This window comes from Colobus angolensis, unplaced genomic scaffold, assembly GCF_000951035.1.
Source record: "Colobus angolensis palliatus isolate OR3802 unplaced genomic scaffold, Cang.pa_1.0 Scaffold197, whole genome shotgun sequence".
In the NCBI taxonomy this organism is placed as follows: Eukaryota; Metazoa; Chordata; class Mammalia; order Primates; family Cercopithecidae; genus Colobus; species Colobus angolensis.
The window spans coordinates 1,487,035-1,508,818 of NW_012115121.1; the positions used below are offsets into that span (position 1 = coordinate 1,487,035).

Consider the following 21,784-nt stretch of genomic DNA (forward strand, 5'->3'; position numbering starts at 1 on the left):
TCTATAAGTGACCCTATGGTCTCATTAAATCTTTCAGCATGATATTTATGCACCTACTTAATGAGTCCTCCAACACCTTGAATTCTCTGGATCTCATAACTATTATTTTAGTGACAAACTTCTGACTTTAATTAATCGCATCCTTCACGGATTCAAAGGAGATCATAAAAAGGTCAGTCAGTCATATGCAACCCTCTGCTGGTAGATGCCTTCTTTGTCTCCACATTTAAAGATCTTCAAAGAAACACAACATCCCTCAGGAATCTATCTGGGTATTTAGATATTTTTACTTTCAGAAAAATCTCTTTATTTCCTGCTTAAATCCTTTAAAATTTAGCCCAAAGCAGTCGCCCTGAATCTAACTGCAGAGGAAAAGGAGAAGAGGGTCATCTGTCACAGGTTCCAAAGAAGCCCCTTTCTGTGCTATGACTGAAACGTAAAATACAATCTAAAAGGAGATATTTCTCTACCAAGATATTCCTTTAGAATTCCTAGCATCTCAGGGTAAGTAGTACAGCTTCATAAATATTTTAATGAATAAATGAAATCCAAATAAAAAACAATTGCTTAACAAATGAAAGCAGACCCGTAGAGAAGCCCAATGTGTGTCTAACTCCTCTCTTGTGTAGTACAGAAGAAGGGTTCGTTAACAAGGATTCTGTTCGAAGGCTGGGGCAAGAGACAGACCTAACAGGAGGAATGGGGAGAGGAGAGAGAGGAAGACCTCAAGGGAAGCAAACCCACCGAGTCTGTTGTGGAAAGAGCATTGACATGTATAAGCTGAATGGCTTGCAAGTAGAGGAGAAGAGAGGAAGGAGGAAAGCCAAGGTTGGAGGGAGGTGAGAGTGGGTGAGCCCTTCCTCAATCCTGCCGCTTTAGAGAGGGGAACTGTGAGTTTTCAGCAGCCATAGACAGGGAAGGTTGATCCAAAATTCTCTTAACCGAACTGTGCAGGCCACACTGTGCCTCAGGTGTCTCCCTTTTCGTCTGCTTGGCACTGCTTCCCCAGCAGATGCGATGAACACAGAAAACAGCTGCCCGCCTCTCAGTGATAGAAACTGTGACTAATTGTAGTTTCCTAGAGGTGAGTCCTGTTTTCACAGGGCTGGAAGTTTTCTAAAATCTAGTCCTCAGAGATGTTCTTCTCCCAGAAACAAGTGACTCTGAGCAATGTGAACGTGCTGCCTGTGATGTTTAATGCCTTGTGCGGTTGTGATCAGTTTGGGGGTGAAATCTCTGGCAAATTGTAGCCATGATCTTGTGGAGGCTGGGCTATGCCACCAGCAAATGAAACAGTGTTTGGTATACATGTGTGGCGAGTATCCCTTCTAGCCACTCAAAGAGATACGCTTCCTTAACGAAGAGGCTCGTCGTCTTTCCATTTTACAGGTAAGTATATTGAGGCATAGGTGGTGTACCCTTATTGCTTGTTTATCCATGTCAACATGAGAAAAAGAAGTCACCTACTCTGACATCTAGATCATAAAATCTTAGCTTCAGACATTCATTTAGAAAGCTGAAGGACACATGGTGTGTCCAAGGTCTGGTACTTCTTGTCTGACCTTAGTAAAGTTCATTAACCTTTTTGAACTTTAGTTTCTCCAAATGTACAATGGCAAGAAGAAGGAGATAACAAATGTTATGTGCTTTAAAGGTGCTTGGTGATGCAGTAAGTGCTCCATAAATGCTAATTTTTGTTTTTATTATTGAGTGTCAGAAAAATATCTTAATGCCTTTCTATGGCCTTAAACTGACCTTTATTATTTTAAAGCATGTAGGAACTATATTTTCTGTTCTTTTGTACTTTCTATTGAAATTGGCATATTCTAGAATAAAGCAGGCATTAATAATTACTTGGCATATATTTATAATTTTCCAATGTTTCATTGGTGTTTTTAGAAATTGATCATTCTACAGCTCTTTCTAAAGACTTAATATACATAAAATGAGCAAACATCTCTTTTGTTTATTTTATATCTTTCTCTATAGTGATTTGTGGCTATTTTAAAAATAGGTTACCATGGTTAAAAGTATAACTCACCTACTTAGCTTCACCTATTAACGTCAAGCTGATAACAAGGAATATTATTTTTTCACCAATGAAGATTTGCACTCACAAATTAAAAAAATGTAAAATTCCAACTATTTATGTGATGACTACTCTTGGGGCCAATCTTCTATCATAATAGAAAACATTATCTTTTGGCAAATACGTGATAGCTTTATAGTTTTATGTACTATTCCTTTTTTTTTCTTTTTTTTTGAGATGGAGTTTTCCTCTTGTTGCCCAGGCTGGAGTGCAGTAGCATGATCAGGGCTCAATGCAACATCTGCCTTCCGGGTTCAAGGGATTCTCCTGCCCCACCTCAGCCTCAGCCTCAGCCTCAACCTCCTGAGTAGCTGGGATTACAGGTACCTGGCACCACACCTGGCTAATTTTTTGTATTTTTAGTAGAAATGGGGTTTCACCATTTTGGTCAGGCTGGTCTCGAACTCCTGACCTCAGGTGATCCACCCACCTCGGCTTCCCAAAGTGCTGAGATTACAGGCATGAGCCACCATGCCCAGCCTTATGTACTATTACTTTTTATTCATCATTTTGTTTTCAGCTGTAGTGTATGAATGAAGATGTTTAAGGAAAGAACAAGAATGCAGAAAACATTTGGGGAAATATTAAAATTAGTACAAAAATCTACTTTCCATACACTATTATAAAAGAACATTTTGTTCTTTTTTCAAATATAAAAATACTATAATGGAATTTTCTTTTTCTGCTTTAGCAGTGAGACCTATTTTGACATGAAAAGTGTGACATATTTATTTTTATGTCATCTTTTATATGTGGAAAGCTAAAGGAACCAAAGTCACCATATGATTAAACTTTTGAAGTCTAGGTATTGTGGGGATATTTGTCTGTTTTTTAAAATAAATATTTTTCCCCAGTGGGCATCTCAGTTGACATTCTAAAGGGAATACAAGTTGTGAACAGACTATTGCAAGCCTGAGAAAGCACAGCAACACAAATGCAGCTTTTTTGTCTCTATTGCATTTGTTTTGAAAAACAAAACCCAAGTCATGTGTTCTTAGCTCCTCCACCCACTGTCATTTGCATCCCCTGAGAAAATATGATATTCTATCTGTGGTATTAGGTGGTTCACAATAGCTTTATAAATTACCAGGGCAGGCCAGGCACCGTGGCTCACAGATGTAATCCCAGCACTTTGGGAGCCTGAGGCAGGCGGATCACCTGAGGTCAGGAGTTAGAGACCAGCCTGACCAATATGGAGAAACCCCATTTCTACTAAAAATACAAAATTAGCTTGGCGTAGTGGTGGGAGCCTGTAATCCCAGCTACTCAGGAGGCTGAGACAGGAGAATCACTTGAACCTGGGAGGCCGAGGTTGTGGTGAGCTGAGATCGCGCCATTCCACTCCAGCCTGGGTGACGAGAGCGAAACAATGTCTCAAAAAACAAACAAACAAGCAAACAAACAAACAAAAAACCCCACAAAACTACCAGGCTGTAACAAGTGTAACAACAACAAAAAATCGAATGATGCTCATCATTGATGATTTAAAAGATGGTCTTAACATTTATATCCGAATGAAGAAGACATTGTCAGGGTCTCCCTGATGCCTTCTTGTAGAAGCCAGAAATTGATATTATATGTCTGTCCTCTACCCACCTTCCAATACGACCTTCATCACAAGGTCACACAGAAACAAAATGATCACTGTTGAGAGGACATAAACTGAATCCATAGCCATGTTGTGACTTTGTTCTGACATGGCATTTCCTATGTCTCTCTTTCTAGTGTTACAGGCAGTAGAAAAAAAAAAAAAAAAAAAAAAAAAAAAAAATCAAAGGCCCAGGCTTGTGATTGGGTCAAAAACTTAAAATACATTCAAACACCATGACCGTGGCTTCAAGCTTCTTCCAGGTGCTTAAGCCTGGAGGCAGGAATGTACTAGATCCTGGCCTGTTAAGATGTGCTCCCTGGAACTATGGCAGAATCTATATCCCCTGGAAGCTACTTAGAAAGGCAGACTTTCTGGCCCCACTCAGACATCCTAGATCAGTGTCTGCAGTTTAACAGAATGTCCAAGTAATTGAGATACCCACAAAAGTCTGAAAAGCTCTCAGACAGAGCAACAACTGATGTCGAGGAGGAGGAATAAGTCATACCTCTTTCTCAGTAAAGAGTTATTTTCAGTAACTCTTTGACATGTTTCTAAACTGCATTATTTGACAGATCAACAAATATTTGAAGACAAAAACAGTATAAGTCTCATTGTAGAATTTTATTTTCATTACATCAGAATAAAGTTTGCTTTATTTAAAATCACGAGAATGCTTCTTTTCTCTAAGAATTGCACACTCTTTGGAATGACTTTTGCCAGTTTTCTTATTAGTGAAGGGGATATAATAGTTTTCGTGATGTATTTCCTTGGGTAAGTTAAAGTCTGCTCTGATTTTCAAGCTGAAGTTTGCTCTAACAAAGAGCTCCTGGCCCAAGTATCCCTATTAGTGAGATATTTCCAAGAACTCTTGCTTCTAGAGAATCAGGAAATCACAAGCTGTCCCCACTCACTCTAAATACCATGTAGGACTTTTGCTGGACTTCCAAAAGGAGGGCTGTGGTAAGTTGAGGGGAGTGAATTGAAAAAGACTCCTTGAGAGTTAACTCGATCCCACTGGATTATAAGACAATAGGACTGCGGGAAAACAGTGTAGTGAGAAGCAGAAATGGAAAAAATTGCTTCAAAAGTGGGAATAATAGTCTGAGTGCAAGAGAGAAAATCCAGATTAAAAAGGAAGCCAAATTTGCCAATAGAGAAACAAAAAGGAGAAAGAGGAAGAAGACAATATGGAAGAATGAGATTTATGTCAGGAAGAGAGAGCACAATGATGGAGAAATTAATACCAGAGGAAGGTGGAAAGGATGAGGAAAGGATCATGGGTGTGGCTGGGAACTTTAGCAGAAAAAAAAGATGGGAATGTAGAGAAAGGGAGGATGAAGGACAAAGGAGCAAGTCCGTGATGCCTGAAAACCGGATGGCTACACACCACCCTTCTCTCAAAAGCGACCCCTCCCATCCAGTCCTACCTGGCCGGAAGGACGGTGGTCACCACTTGAGAGCTTGAGGGTTGGGGGGAGTAAAGTTGGGGGAAACAGAGGGATCCTCATGGCAAGTTTCCGACAAGAATGAGGAGGAACCTTCCCCCTGTGTGGAAAAAAAGGGAGGCTGTCATTTTTGTGGCAATGAAATTGATTTCTAAGTCACCTGGTGTTTCCAATTATTTGTTTGGGACGTCTCTTGGAGTGCCTTCTAGAATACAGATTTAATTCCTCTGTTTGCCTTTATCTGCTCCAACACCCCCAGTGTGGTATGGCACCTGGCCTCCCACACATTCAATGGAAGTGGCATTGAGTTCTCCTTGGCCTTCCCCACTCTCTGTAAGAATTAGTTGTTAAAAATGATCGCAACTGTTACTTTTGAGATATTCTCCACAAAATCCCACTACCATCAAGAAAGTTGAGAAAAGATAGTGATGAATGATTGACAGCTGTTTGTTCAGTGAACAACACAGTCCAAGGGGTCTAGGCACTACTTTTCTCCCCACGAAGAGCCAGAACTATTTTTTAACATACAGAGTTAATGTTGTTAGCCCTCTACATACATCATGCATTCAAAAAATATTTATTGGACACCAGCTATATGGCAGGCGATGTTCTTGGGTGTCTGGAACTCAAGCACATCAGGGAACAAAACAGACAAAGCCCCTGCCGTTGTGGAACTTACATTCTGATGGGTGGGGCAGCACTCAAGGACACACTTAGGAAAGAAGGGTATGACTGAATGAGAGAAGGTGACAAATGCTATGAGAAACAGAAAGCACAGCAGAATAAACAGGAGAGAGGATGGCAGGGATGGGGCAGTGGTGGAGGGGGTTATAAATTTTAATAAAGTGGTCATGGAAAGCCTCTGACAGATTTGAACAAACATTTGAAAGACAGGAGAGAGTTGCCCAAACAGACACTTGGGAGATGAGGAAACAGTCCATACAATGGCTCAAGGTGGAATTCGCCTGTCTTGCTGGGGCCTAGCAAGGAGCCCAGTGTGGCCTGATCAGAGAGTATGTCAAGGAGGAAAGGAAGAAAACATGCAGCAAAAGTGGAGTTAGACCATATAGGACTTTTGAGCTTTTATTCTGAGGGTGTTGGGAGCCACTGAAGGGTTTTCAACCAAGGAGCGACCTGATTTAACTTTTGTTCTAAAAGGATGCCTCTGGGTGACATGTTGAGAATAGATTTTGAGTGCACACATGTGGCAGCAGGGAGACCAGTTTGGAGGCTACTTAGAAATCCAGGGGAGAGATGGTGGAGGCTTGGACTAAGGTGATTGCACTGCAGTTGGTACTCAACAATTATAAAGATGTCTTGTCTGGTTTACAATATTTTTTTCAAGTCCTAGGGTTTTTTGGCTCCACCTAAAACACAGACCCAATATGAAATTTAAGAATTGTAACAGCTCATTGTGTATTTTGCAAAACCTAAGAGTGACTCTTTTCTTTTCTGGATAATACCTAAGGTGTAAAGAAAAAGGAAACAAATCTTTCTCAGCCAAAGATAGAAGACAATGTATCTTCGATTCTCTCTTATGTACCAAACACACATATATGCTGCTGGCTATTCTCTTTGACACAAATTTTCATATACTAGCATAATTAGCTAGGGCAAAATCCATTTTGATGCTGAAATGGTTAATCTGCTAAGCTTCTCTCCAGTCATATAAAGTTGTTTGTGTGTGTGTATAAATGTGTGTTACTGCATATATGTGTGTGTGTGTGACTCTTTAAAATCTGAAAATGTTATTTGAGGAAATTCAAACACCTCCTTGACAAATTCAAAGATTAACCTCAACTAATGATTATAATAAACACAGAACACTTGTGTCTGTTGATTTCTGTTGACAGAAAATATATAAACAGGACTCCAAGTGGTGAATTTGCTGCATGAAAATGGTCTTAGATATAATATAACACATGGAAAACAGAGAATGTAATCCTGCTCTTGGCAACGGCTTTCCTATTTTGAAGGAAAACTTTCTTCAGTGTTTTCTTCAACCCAGTATTCCTGCGTTTGCCCTCATGCAATAGCCTTTTCCCTCATCTCCAAGTACTTCTTCACCAAGTATTTCAAAGCACTTAGTAGATTTCCTCTTTGGATTTTCTGTAGGTAAATACAGTCATCCCCTTCATATCCATGGGTTCCACATCTGTGGATCCAACCACTTTTGGATCAACACTATTCAGAAGAACCATAAGTGGATGGTTGTGTCTGTATGAACATGTACAGACATTTTTTCTTGACATTATTCCCTAAACAATACAGTATAACACTATATACATAGAACTTACATTGTATTAGGCATTACAAATAACCTAGAAATGACAAAGTACATGGGAGAATATGCATAGATTATATGCAAATACTATACAATGTTATATAAAGGACCTGAGCATCTGTGGATTGGGGTATCTGAGGGGAGTCCTGGAACCAACCATCCATGGATACCAAGGGATGACAGTATTTCTTTTGGTTTGAGGTTGGCCATCTTTTCCCTTTAAAATACTGAAGGTCATAGTTAAATCAGGTAATGGTTTCTGGAAATCAATTACACTTTTACATTAGTTGCTTTAAAGTGTTTGGGATGTGTGTGTTTGATAATTTTCACTATCCTAGTTATACCAAAACAGGGCTTTAAAAAAAACAGAGATACATTGAGGATAAAAAAATCTAATGAGTATTAGCAAAATTCATAGGAATCATGCCCAATGACAGGCACACAGAAGTAGAAGTAGAAATAAACCCAAAAGGTTTTCCATGCATGGTTGTGTGGACTTTTCATGTATGGCAGGTGGGAATATGAAAGCCAATGTGATAAAAGTCCACCTCATCCTATTCCTGGTGTTAAAATCATTGTTTGCTGGGAAGACTCTGAACCCCACCAACATGTAGCCCCCTACTCTAGCAGATGGGGAAGATTCTCTTCTCAGCCTCTGTCCTCTATCCAGAACATTTATCATCATATGTCCACATTTTCATATCCCCAAGAAAGAAAAATATGGACAAAGGAGGGGGAAAGAACGTTGATACGGTAAAGAAAAGGAGGAGGAATAAATGGCATCCATGGGAATCTAAGTTTTAATTTTTGTTTAAATCTCAAACTCAGTTGCCTTATGGGGCCAATAGACAATAGAAATCTATGAAACAGCCTAGGGAGTACCATGTAGCCCTAAGGGACAGCTTCTTCCTAGCTTTAGAAATTCTTTGCATGTTTCTATTATAATCTTAGAATCTCATTTTTCAAGAGACATGGAGTATTTTTGAAATAAAACATTTTCTGATTTTTACGTAACAGTGTGATGCTTTTTACTGTGCCAACTGTCTCAGCCAAACTATATTTCCCAGAGTTCCCTTTCTGTATGTTTTCAGTTATTGTGGGTTCCATGGAGATTCTTCTGAGAATTGGAGGACTGATGAGGGAGGCAGCGGTCATTGTGTAATACGCAGGCATTGTTGCTGATCTGTTGATTTATGTGTCTGGTTGATGGGAAGCAGTGGCTGAGCCTGCAATCACTTCCCCTGCCTGTTGGGTCTTCCTTTAGTTTTCTGACTCCTGGGCCAGGGGTGTGTGTGTGTGTGTGCGTGTGTGTGTGTGTTCAACTCCGTGACAAACAGGTTCAGCTTCTGCAGGTTACTCTAGTTACGAAGCCTACTTGCAATTTTCCCTTCCTGCCTGCCTGCCACGGTCCATCATTAAAAAGGGAGACAACCTTGAGAAGGAGGCAGATAGCCATCCACAAAAATTGCATAAGCCAATTACTGTCACACACACACTTTTTTACTGGTTCTGTTTTTCTAGTTGAATCCTGACTGATACAGATGTTAACTAATTCAAATATTTCAGAAACACAACATAGAGACTTTCTATTTCTGATAATGGCTGATTAGGTTATTTGGACCATCCTTTCCACTGAAAAAAGAAGCTGGATTTGATATTATATATATATATATTTTTTTTTTCTTTGATATGGAGTCTCGCTCTGTCACCCAGTCTGGAGTGCAGTGGCATGATCTCGCCTCACTGCAACCCCCACCTCCCAGGTTCAAGCAATTCTTCTACCTCAGCCTCCAGAGTAGCTGGGATTACAGGTGCACACCACCATGCCTGACTAATTTTTGTATTGTTTTTAATAGAGTCAGGGTTTCACCATGTTGGCCAGGCTGGTCTCAAACTCCTGATCTCAAGTGATCCTGCTGTCTTGGCCTACCAAAGTGCTGGGATTACAGATGTGAGCCACCATGGCTAGCCATTAAAACTATCTTTAAAGACCCAAAGAACTACAAGAACTTAATGATCAGGGTCAAACTGAAGGGGGCATTGAACCTAGACAGGTGATAATCAAGGAAGCTGCTTTCGCCCTGATAGACTTTTGCTAATGATGGAAATTTTGAGTTCACCCTTTGATAGCCTTGAAGGCTGAGGAGCCTACACTCAAGAGCTGAGGCTTTCCCAGGGTGAGGAATCTCACAGGAAAGCTTTCCTGCAACAAGCTAAGACATACAGATTATAGATTTGAAAATAAACCAAATAGAACATCTGGAAATAAAATACAAAACCTGAAATTAAACACTCAGAGGATGTATAGAATAGCAGCTTAAATAAAAAATTGATGCATTACAAAAAGGGTCAGAAAAAAAATTGCCCACAGAGCAGTACGGAAAGATAAAGGATGGAAAACACTAAAAACAATTCATTGACAGAGGAGATGGAGTAAAAAGGTTCATTTTATTTTATATGCAAATATATACATATATATATGTGGAATCTTAGAAAGAAAGAAAAAAATGACAGAAGCCATATTTGCTTTCATGATAGTTTAGAGTTTTTGCAGAACTGAGGACAGGGATCTATCTAGCCACCTCAAACACATATTCAGATACATTATAGAAAAACTGCCCAAAATATAATAAAAAAATCCTAAATGCTATTGGTGGGGGTGGGGAGGAATACAAATTATCATCAAAAGAACTGTATTAAGACTAACAGTTAACTTCTCAACAACAGCAATAGATGCTAGAGGACGGTGGAATTTTATCGTCAGTGTGCTAAAGGAAAATAACCACCAACACAAAATTTTATATCCAGTGAATATATCATTCCAGAATGGAGGAAATGTGGATTCTCATCTATTAATACATTAAACTAATAAAGACATTTTTGCACAAAAACAAAAATAAAAACTCCAAAGAGTTTACCACCAGTAGACCGCATGAGAGGAACTTCTAGAGGAAGTACAAGATGATGATCCCAAATGGGCAGAGGATACAAGAAAAAACGTTTCACAAAGAATATGTGAATATGTAGACATATCTAAATGAACCATGATGATAACATAGAATAATAATGCCTTATGTGTTTAAAAGTCTATTGGATTAAATTTCAAAAAGAAATTGATGAGGGACCAGTGGAATTAAAATTGTTCCAATGCCCTGGCATTGCCCAGAAGGAGAGTAAACATGTCTAAGTTTTATACTCAAGAAAATAAGGCATAACTATGTTTGTTTCCTAAAAAGGCAATTCTTTATATTGACAAAAATGAAAAAGAATTTTCTTCTACAGAACAAACAGAAACAAACCACTGTGTGGTTAATTGAGACTTGACAACGAGCAGAAACATTGTCTATATAGGCCGTGTTCCCTGCTATGGGCAGCCAGTTCCCACTCTGCGGTTTGGCTTCTGGGAGAAGATCCAATAGGTGCTGGCAAGGAAGAATCCACTTCCCCGTCAAGCCGCAAAAGATTAGAGGAGACACAAATACATTACTTTAAAAAATGTTTTATTTTAAATCCCTAAGTTTGCCTTTTCTCTCCCAAACACAGGAGATATCAGCCACATGTAAGGTTCTGTCTCAGAGCCCAGCGGTAGGTCTAACAAGACTAACTTCAAGCAGAGTGATGAGTCACTTACCCTGTTACAAAGATGTCAGAGGAGAAATAAGGAAAATCAGTCTATATTCCCTTGTTGGAGGAAAAAAAAAAAAAGAGCCAGTAGCTACATGATGAAATATTCTTTGGGAATAAATTAAAATGCCCTAAAGCTTCCCAGAATTCTCTATTGATGATGAGCTAAATTAAAACAGAAAACCTGTGTTCTAAGAAGCATCCAAGACAAATTAAGCATCAGAGAAAAAGTAAATTACACATTTATTGACTGTTTTATGAGGTTATGGAGATAGTTCATTAAAAATTCCCCTCAAAAGATGATTCTTCTTATAAAGAGTCAGGAGCTGCAAAGTGATCGATAAACATTGGCATATTCACAACAGACTCAGGGCAACTTGTGACCAACCGTGTTTTCGTTTTTCTTGTCTTTTTTGAGACCAGGTGGTCCCACTCAGTTGCCCAGGCTGGAATGCAGTGGCGCGATCTCGGCTTACTACAACCTCCGCCTCCCGGGTTCAAGTGATTCTCCTGCCTCAGCCTCCCAAGTAGCTGGGACTACAGGTGCCTACCACCATGCCTGGCTAATTTTTGTATTTTGGTAGAGATGGGGTTTCCCCATGTTGGCCAGACTGGTCTCGAACTCTTGACCTCAAGTGATCCGCCCACCTCAGCCTCCCAAAGTGCTGGGATTTCAGGCGTGAGGCACCACGCCCAGCCAACCGTGTTTTCATATGTTACAATGAATATCTCTGAAGTGTCCAGGAAAAAGGTAGAAGGTCATTTTTATAACGGATCAATTCAGGGTTGAGCAGGACCACAAAAGGTATGGATTCTCTCTGCACTGGCAGTTGGGTTCTTGAGTTGTTCCTAACATTGTTTGTACACATAAACACTTTCCTATTGACTTTGGCAAACCCAGGTATGGAAATCCCAAGGAAACCAATTATTTCACCGAGTCAGAAGACTGGCCAGTGCTTACTGCATCCATCTTGAAAATTCTACTACTATGGATTTCAAAAAAAGGCACACCTCAAACAAAACTGAAACCCACATACACGCAGGGACTGAATCAAATATCTCATTGCTAGAAAACATGCAGTTGAATGTTTCTCTAGAATTCAGAACTTTCCTGGAAAGGAGCTAAGTATTCCCTTCTAAGAGTGTCTATTGTTGTTTATAACATAATAAGTTTCCATGGGACTTATGTACAGCAATGTACATCATTTTATGTCAAATTGAGGCCAAAATATTTTATTTGTACAAATTGCCTGGAGGGACCACCTATTTCCATTTTCCCCAATACCCTCAAAACTACCTACAAAAGGAATAAACTAATTGAATCTCTTTTTTCATAGCGGAAAAATGAACTTTCCATATGAAAAGAGCTTGGTGCATGTCACACAGTGCAATAATCTAAAATAAACTTTTCACATGTGACTGGCCACATTTGGTAAAGATGGGGTTTCCCCATGTTGGCCAGACTGGTCTCGAACTCTTGACCTCAAGTGATTCGCCCAGAAAGCCTGAAGGTCCTGGGTCACATGCAGAATTGAAACAAACGTTTAGCCTAATTTTGATTGAGGCATATTCTCCTATGACTGCTGTTGCAGGATGGTAAAAATGTCGGGAACTCGAGATGACATGCACATTGTTGAGTAAACCACTAGCAAAGTCACACTTTGAATGAGGTTTCGCGTGTAGTTTGCTCTAAATTGAGCCAGAATAACTACTTCTTTGCCACTGAAAAACTGTTAACTTTGAGCCATTGGCTTTTCAAATTTCTTTCGCTGAAAGATTTACAAAATATCTGTTTGTTACTTTCAAAGGAGTTGTTTGTTTACCAATGGCTTAGAAAATTATACCGATACGATTGGGGTTAATCAAGGTTCAGAATACCTCAAAATAGTAATATCCCAGAGCAAAGAGATTAGGAACATGAAACACATTATTGCATTAGTTAGAATAAGTGGATGAAGAGAAAGTAAATTATTATATACAACAACATGGTGAAAGAAATGGAAGAACAGGAAGAAATACGATGTCATGTAGCCTATACAGACTTTTGGTGTCAGCAAAAACTTAGCTATGATCAGTTTCTACTTAAAAAGCTTCATCCCATCTGTAAATTTTCCTCTGTAACCTATGGCAAAGTTTGGCATGCTTTCTTCTTCATAAGAAGGTTACAATTGTCTTTAATATTACCTGCGGCAATGTCAGCTCACGTTTCTCATCCAAAACCCAGTAATGGAACCGTTCATAAAGTTCTAGAGGTCACGAAATCACTCTGTCTTCTTATCTGACTGAATGGAACTGACTCCGTGGACTTGTTTTAGAGATACTCTTGATCAGTTTCATTTCCTTGGGTTGTTCCTTCTTTTGTTTCTGCTTTTGCTAATTTCCCTCATGTCTATGTCAAGATTCAAAGCCTGTTTCAGTACTAGACGTGGAGAGGGATTATTTCAAAGACAGTGTTCCTGTAGTTTCGATCCATGCCCCACAGTTACGGGAGCATCAGTGACTGCTACGCTGGCCTGGCCTCTCCTCACCACCCATTTATTAATATCTACTTTGCTGTCCTGTGCTTTGGTCTTTCTTCATATGCCTCACACCTGATTTTGTTGTTTCACTCTACGTCTATTACTCCTCCTCTTACCATTGTCATTTCCCTTTATTAACCACCATGCCCCACAATGTTAAGTCATGATTTATTATTTTATTAATAAAATCACAGCTCTAAGGCACAACATTTTCAAGCTATGCAGAAAAACCCTCAAGAAATGCTTTAGTTTGACATGGAACCAACAAGCTTGAAGGGCAACCTTCAAATCCAGACACATAAATATGGTCATGGAGCAACCTCATGGAAGAAAAGCACAGAGGAATTCATCATAGTACCTATTTACAATAAAAAAATGCAGACAATAGAACTACTGAAAATTCATGGAAACACTTCAGATCTCTTTCCAAGGGGCCAAAAAGGAAGAAATTAAAAATTATTAGAAACGTGGCTGTAACATACCCTCTATGTTACATATCTACCCAATTGCTGTTTCCCCTCTATTTCTTTGATGATATAATATCAATTTTGTTCAGGTACCTGATGACCATTGAATTGAGGAGAAACTGAACTCTCTCTAGCCTTGTGAGTGAATCTTAATTACTCTAAGCCAATCATGAAAGTTATACCCTATTACCCATGATTGGTTTAAGAATGGGAATATGAGGCCATTGTAGCCAATGAGGAAACAGCAGCTAGGGAGGATGTAGGAAGGTTTTTCTCAATCCTAGAAAGGGTTACAAAATGAAGACATTTGCTGCACGGCCTTTGAGTGGTTTTATGTAAGGTTATGATGTGTGGAGCTAGGGCAGCCGGCTCATGACTGAGTTCACGGCCTGTAGCTAGAAGGCAACAACAGTAGAAATTCTAAAAATACCTGGAGATGAAATTGTTAAGCCACTAAATTAATCATTGTTACAACTGTGGTACCTCTGAATTTCCAGTAATGTGGCTTACTAAATACCATAGCTGTTGAAGCCAGTTTTAATTGGGCTTATTGTAAAATTGCAGCTGAATGCACCCTGACTACCGATAAAATGGCCAAAAGTTATTAATTCTTTTCATGACCAGTTATATCCAGGGAAGAAGTTGAAGGGTGCTTCCACATTTATTGAGGTTGATTTTAATCATGATGACCTAGAGCAGTAACATGAAAATCTTTATATGGGTTATTGATACTTAGAGTTATATAATTTAAACACATTAATGATTTTACATTCACATTTTATCTGTAAGTAAAATAGTTAACATTGCTGAACCGAAACACACACATGAAAAAAAAAAAAAAGCAAAATGAAAGTCTGAAAAGAATCATATTCCCTAAGATAAATTTTTTTGAAATACAAAAATTAGCTGAGCCATCAAACATAAGCAAATTCTATTATGTCAGTGTACAAAGTAACGACAAATTTAAATCCAGACAGTATAGATTAGAAATGTATGTATCTGAATATATCACCTGGGACTGATTATTGTAAAGGTGTTTCTTAAATTTCAGTCAAACTGAACCTTTTGCTCTAAATAATTTGAGCATTTTAAAAAGACCAATCCTGATTGGAAAGTATAGCAATTTCTGAAATTATGTTAAAATTTATTCTACTTTATTAGTGCATAATCAACCTGAGAGGGTGGCTGAGAAGATCTACATTATATGTTTATAGGAGAAACATAAGAATTAGCACCATATCTAAGTAATTATTAATTCTTGCTTGAGAATCTATATTGTCAACCCTAAAAACTTAGAAATTAAAAATATTAAATAAATGTCTTATATAATAAATATGAAAGCATAAGAGCACAAAGAACCACGAAAATGTATTCAGAACGATCCATAAGAAATCTATAAGAAGTAAATTGGTGAATGAAACATACGATTAAATAAAACCCTCATGTTTTTTAACTTTGAGGACTCAAGAAATACTTGTGTGGAATGGCAATACTTTTTAGAGTAGATATTTTAAATTGAAAATAGAAGGGCAGGAAAATTGAAAACACAATTTCCATAAACAGAAAACTATTCGGTGGCGAATCAAAATGTAAGGAATGTTCTAAAACTGAGATTTCATTTGCTAACCTTGATCTACAGATATTCAGTTCATTCAAAGTTAATATTCATAAGACAATTAATTTTAACCAAACAATGAACATAAGATAATTTTAAAGTAGAGCCCCAGTCAACTGTTAACTATGGGAAACAAAAGATTTGCTTTTCTCTGATTTATGAGACTATTTTGCTGTATAAAAACCGAAGTGATTTTGGTGCAGGGCATCCTCTGCTGGACAGAGGGTGGCATTACAACATTACATCAGCTATTTAGAACTCAAGTTTACTTAGTAGTAACCAAACTGAAGGTTTGGATAGTTTCTGATTCTCCAGGAGAAAGGGACTATAAAAATACCTTTGTTTGAGCCATACCCCAGATTAGTTAAAGCCAAATCTCTGGGGCTGGGTTCTGTACATTTGCAGTTTTTAAAAGCTCACCAGCTGATGATAAAAGCTTACCGAATATTGCTATATTTTTACCTTCATTGAGAAAGATACATGAGTTTCATACGCAAGAACTGATCTGAGACTGTGTACAAGGTACTTACGTGAACCAGGAAGGTTTTATTCTTACTAAATGGAAATCAAATAAAATAATTGTGCATTTTAATTCAGTTCCGTTTACCTTGGGCTTTTCATCCAGGATCTGCTGACGTATTTCCTTGTGTTTCTCTACGAGTTTTTCTTGCCGTTTACTTTGCGCCTCTTCTAGCTATAAGAAAAGTTACAAGAAACATTATTTTCATCTAAACGTTTAAAAGTGCCCATTTTCAGAAAATACTGAAAGCTTTTCAGATCTATGGCTTGCATTTGATTATTTGATCTCCTGATCAAGAACTACACTTACAAGTATAGCAGACTGTAGTAAGTGTTGAAGCTGGGTGATAGGAACATAGGGTGGGAGGTGGTGATCAATGGACTGTCCTGTTCTTACCTTTTGATAAATATGTAAACATTTCTATGACATGAATTGAAGAAAAAAAAAGGACAGCCCTTCAAGGTTGCCATCATCTCTATCGACAACAATGAAAGGTTCTTTTGGGAAAACTCTCATTTACAACATGTTTCTGGGCTCTTCACTTTGGAAATGACTCGACCGTCTATTTTTAGATGAATCCTTTTACACAGCTGTTTGCAATTCAACTTGCAGAAATGTTGATTAAGGAGTGCCCACCCTGTGAAACAGTTCTGCTGGGTGCTAGTGATAAAAAGATATGACAAGGCATGACATTTCCTTCCAGAAGCTCACAGTGAGCTCACCAAATGTTCACACATGGTTTGCAAAGGAGAGAGTGTGATGAGCCCACATACCCTCTTGATGTACTGCACCACTTCCTGGATATATGACCGGATCATCTCTGTCTTCTCCCTTAAAGCAAATGATGAATACATCATTATACCAACTCATCCAAAATTGACAAACAGGAATCTCAGACTTCTAAATGACAGGTTACAGAACTCTCAACATTATTTTCTTTTTTCTTATTTATTTATTTATTTGAGACAAAGTTTCGCTCTGTTGCCCAGGGTAGAGTGCAGTGGCACCATCATGGCTCACTGAAGCCTTGACCTACAGGGCTGAAGCCATCCTCCGGCCTCAGCCTTCTGAGTAGCTGGGAATACAGGTGTGCACCACCACACACAGCTAATTTTAAAACTTTTTTGTAGAGACAGTCTCTCCGTGTTGCCCAGGCCCCCTTGAACTCCTTGGCCTCAAGCAATCCTCCCACCTAGGCCTTTCAAAGTGCTGAGATGACAAATGTGAGCCATAGCAACATTCTTATTACTGCTACAAGAAAGGTGTAATTTGCCAGCCTCCGGACAAAAGTCAGGTTCCTCCCAAGGCACAGGCTCTGTTTTCACTAAAGCCAGGAAGGTTATGCGTAGGAAGTGAGGATTTAGCCTTTCCCTGAGGGAAGCTCTTTGCTTACTCTTTAAAAGGTCCTGGGTGTGCCTCACTCCTTTATGGAACTACTCTTTGTTTGAGCCTTCCCTGTTAAAAACCTTACCAAAAGAATCTTTTGAAAGGTTGACTAGAGGAGAAACTTCATGGAGGAGCCTTTGACTGGTTAAGAACCTGTGACTCCGATGTACAGAATAAAATAATTCCCAGGTGAACTGTTGGGGAGAGGGGACACTTTTGACTTACTCTTCCATCTGACTTTTGTCTTTAGATTTAGCTTCTGTTATCTTCTCCTGCCTCTTTTTATCCATTTTCTTCTTTAATTCTTTCTTTTCTCTGAAGTCACAATGGAAGTAAAAGAGAAAAAAGAGGCCAATCAGATGGGAATTTGTGTTGAATAAATGTAGATGCACATGTCAATTGTAATGGGAATGAAGGCTTACTTCTCACAGATTTCTTTGAGCTTCTTTAACTGATTGTTCTGACACTCTTCTGCGACATCCGTCAACTTTTGAATAAGCTGGAAAAAGAAAATGTCAGTTTGCTATTTCAAATGATCGCAAACAGAGCTTCCTTCCCACCTCCCTCAAACAACAGAATCTATAGTTAGAAAATCTGTGATGGATGTTTCACAATAGTTAAAGTTGCCAGACATCTAACATTGGCAATGAGGACAATTTAGAACCATCATATTATCTAGGCTTATGGGTTTTAATATAAAATTCTTCTTATTATCTCTTTTTAATTAAACAGAATTCATTAGATTGTTGTGGCAGTTACATAGCCCAGCTCAGTGCGAAGACAACCTACAGTGTAGGACCTGGGTCCAATCTCTACCCTATGACTTACTAAAAGTGAAATTTGGGGCAAGACCCTACATTTTCAGAACCTACATTTTCTCAGTTATAAATGGGATTATCACTGCCTTTATGTTTTGGAGGTGCTATGAAGCTCAAAATAAAAATAAGTATGACACAAATGTAAGTTATAATCAACAGCGAGTTATAATTCTTGGCTCACAACTATCATTCATTGTCGAATTGCTTTGAAGATGACATGAGTTTTCCATCTTAGAAGCTGACATTTATGTTCTTGCATGGGCAATTTCCAGTAGATATAAAGAACATCAGAAATTCTCTTTGTGCTGTCATTGAACTGTCACTACATCACCGTGAACACAAGTATTTATTGTAGTACATCTATTATCAAATTAAACCCCAAGAGGGCATCAATTGTGTTTTTGTATCCTTGTTACTCTGCACAATTCACAATTCCTAATATTCACTTGATGCCCAGTAGGTGTTTGTCAATTACATAAAGGTAATTCTGCCTGCCAGTCTTTTCCTTTTTTCCATGTGAGGAGTCTGGAGAACCTTCTGCAAGGTTTTCAGGTGGCTCTAGCAACTGGACTCAACCCCTCTTACTGGAGCACCAAATAGATGGTGTGGACATCCTCTGAAAGGCCCCACTGCTCTTCCCATAGATGGAGATTCTCTTTCTCAAAAACATACAAGGCAAGCCAAGTTGACTAGTCTTATATAAGTGGTAGCTGTAATAGTGACAAGACAAATCATAATACCAGAAACTTTTGAGACAGCCAAGTATAAGGGTCCCTGGAAAAACTGCAGTGGGCCTGCTTGCTGGGAGGAATGCACTGTGGGGTGCAGCCACAGAAGTCCACTCCAATTGCAGCCTGGCCACTCCTCTTCCTGGGTGGAACTTGGGATTCAATCTGCAAGGTGGGAAGCACACTAGCAGGGACTCTGGCCTTGCAGAGAGAACCTGTTTCCCTCTTTTCCTTTGAGCACAATAAAACCCTGTCCTCCTTACTCTTCAAATTGTCTTCAAGCCTAACTTTTTGTGGCCATGTGACAAGGACCCCGTCTTTAGCTGAACTAAGGAGAGGGTCCTACAGCGCTTTCATTGATCATTTCTGTATGTCAGGCACAGTTTTAAAAGATTCACATGTGGCTGGGCACAGTGGCTCACACTTTAATCCCAGCACTTTGGGAGGCCGTGGCAGGCGGATCACTTGAGGTCAGGAGTTCAAGACTAACCTGACCACCATGGTAAAACCCTGTCTTCACAAAAACTACAAAAAAATTAGCCGGGTATGGTGGCAGGCGCCTGTAATCCCAGCTACTTGGGAGGCTGAGGCAGGAGAATCACTTGAACCCGGAAAGTGGAGTTTGCAGTGAGCCGAGATTGTGCCATTGCACTCCAGCAACTCTGGATACACTCTGGGCAACAAGAGCAAAACTCTGTCTCAAAAAAAAAAAAAAAAAAAAGATTCGCATGTATTTACTTAATCCTGAGAGTTGCCCTGTGTGGTTGGTGCTATTATTTTTGTTTTACACATGAACATGCTGACACACCTGGCTCAAGTTCTGGGCTCAGGACCCCAGAGCTGGTAAGTGGCTGAGCTGGTTAAAAACCCAGACAAATAAGTTTCCATGGCTTACAAGAGAATTATAATACGGTATTCACATTCATTTAAAATTATCATGAAATTTGATGCATTCATCTGTGAAGTGGATTACATCTGAACAAATATTAACTAGGACTTGGGCCAGTAGAAAGCCTATTTGATCCTTCAAGAGGGATTGCCTAATCATGATTATCCCAGTTAAAGAAATCATGAGGCATTACTTTGTAGCCATGCCATTTATCAAGCTATAAAATTCCAGCATGCAAAGACTCTGGCCATTTCCGTGGGGTCTCCTGCAATTCCTCTATTTAGCTGAAGTGTCCTCTGACTAGCACCTTCCCTTCCCTAGAGGGCCGTTCTCCTCTTCCAATCACTTGAAGGAGTTACAGAGAGTTACCCAGGGATCACCTTCCTTGGCTGCAACATCAGAATCACTTGGGGGAATTTCTTAAAAATACAGATTCCAGGACCTATGGACTCCAAATGTCTAGGGATAGGGCCTGGTAATCAATATTCTCAAAATCTCCTGAGGTGATTTGGATGCTTTGTGCCAGACTTGAAGAGGGAGGTATCTTGGTGGACCCTCCCTCATTCGACAAGCCACTGCTAAGTCTCCCAGCAACTCCTTTGAATTATATTTCTGTTTCCATGTTCTCATCTCTATCATTCACCTGACTGCAGAATATTTTCGTGATTATGCCAGCATCTGCTCACAGGTACTGTTTTCCTTCCACCTACCGCCCTCATCCTTACCAGCATCGGCATCCGGTCAATGATGAGACTAAGCTTGAGAATTCACAGACCTTCTACCCACTCAGTTCTGACTTTTATGTTGGTTTGGTGTCAGGCTCCACACCGTTGTCAGTGCTACACTCCCTCCAGGCTCCCCAGAAGTTCCCTCTCTGTTGCGTCCTCTTGCCTTCCTCTTGGCTCCCATCACACCCCCTGCATTTGCCCTTTACGGCTTCCAGAACTGGTTCCCACCTCCTGTGGTCCCAGAACACACACTTATCTAAACTATTCGATTTAGCCACGATGCAATGAATATTTATTAAGCACCTACTAAATAGCAGGCACTATTTTAGACACTCTGAGCTGATAACCTGGCTTTCTAGATCTTGCTACTCAAAGTGTGGTCCACTTACCAGTGGCAAGAGCATCACCAAGGAGCACATTAGAAATGTAAGTTTTCAACTAAGTCAGAATCTACATGTTTAACAAAATTCCTAGGAGATTTGAGTGCACATTAGAGTTCGAGAAGCATTGTCTAGGTGGTTGTGGAAGATGGAGACTATCTGGAAGAAACTATTTCAATTTCTCTCTGCCCCTTCCCTTTCTAAGCCAGCCTTAGGTGATTCTCCCCTTTGGTTGCCCGGATAACTCTGGGTGTTGGCCCCCTAATTGGTTTTTCCTATAGGGTGTCATTTACTGACATGCCTTTTATATGTAAATACCTTATTATTGTTCCCACAAAGGGATGTCACCATTTCAACCTTCCATTCTTAATAAATGTTTAGAATCCCAGGCTCTATACAAAATAGGCTCTGAAAAACATGGTTGTGAATGAAATCTTTTAAGTTTCAAAACTACACTGGACCCAACCTCAGCGATAGTTATGAAAGCTCACATTCAAGTCACAGGTTGCCTTATTGGAAATACTTTTTAAATTATATAGGTTTGGTGGTTAACAAGCTAAATTTCATTCCTTTAGGAAAAAGCATCTCAATGTGAAATCCAGGTGTATTTTTTAAATGAGGCTTTTGCATGCAATTAAATGAAAATGGTGCTTCCTTAGAATCCCAAAGAGTGTATGTTTTAAAAGGATATCTCTGTGTGT

The 21,784-nt window shown here is 39.3% G+C and overlaps 1 protein-coding gene across 1 annotated transcript in view; it reads right to left on the reverse strand.

The window, feature by feature from the left end:
- Nucleotides 1-5,107: 5,107 nt before the first annotated feature.
- Nucleotides 5,108-21,784, reverse strand: part of PLCB1 (phospholipase C, beta 1 (phosphoinositide-specific)) — a 671,021-nt gene continuing 654,344 nt past the window's right edge. The window contains exons 28-32 of the mRNA XM_011941002.1: nucleotides 17,963-18,039; nucleotides 17,766-17,855; nucleotides 16,928-16,985; nucleotides 16,242-16,328; nucleotides 5,108-5,225 (exon numbers count right to left, since the gene is read on the reverse strand). Of these exons, the coding sequence (XP_011796392.1) occupies nucleotides 5,127-5,225; nucleotides 16,242-16,328; nucleotides 16,928-16,985; nucleotides 17,766-17,855; nucleotides 17,963-18,039 (411 nt within the window). The 3' untranslated portion in view covers nucleotides 5,108-5,126. The remainder of the gene's footprint in view (nucleotides 5,226-16,241; nucleotides 16,329-16,927; nucleotides 16,986-17,765; nucleotides 17,856-17,962; nucleotides 18,040-21,784) is intronic.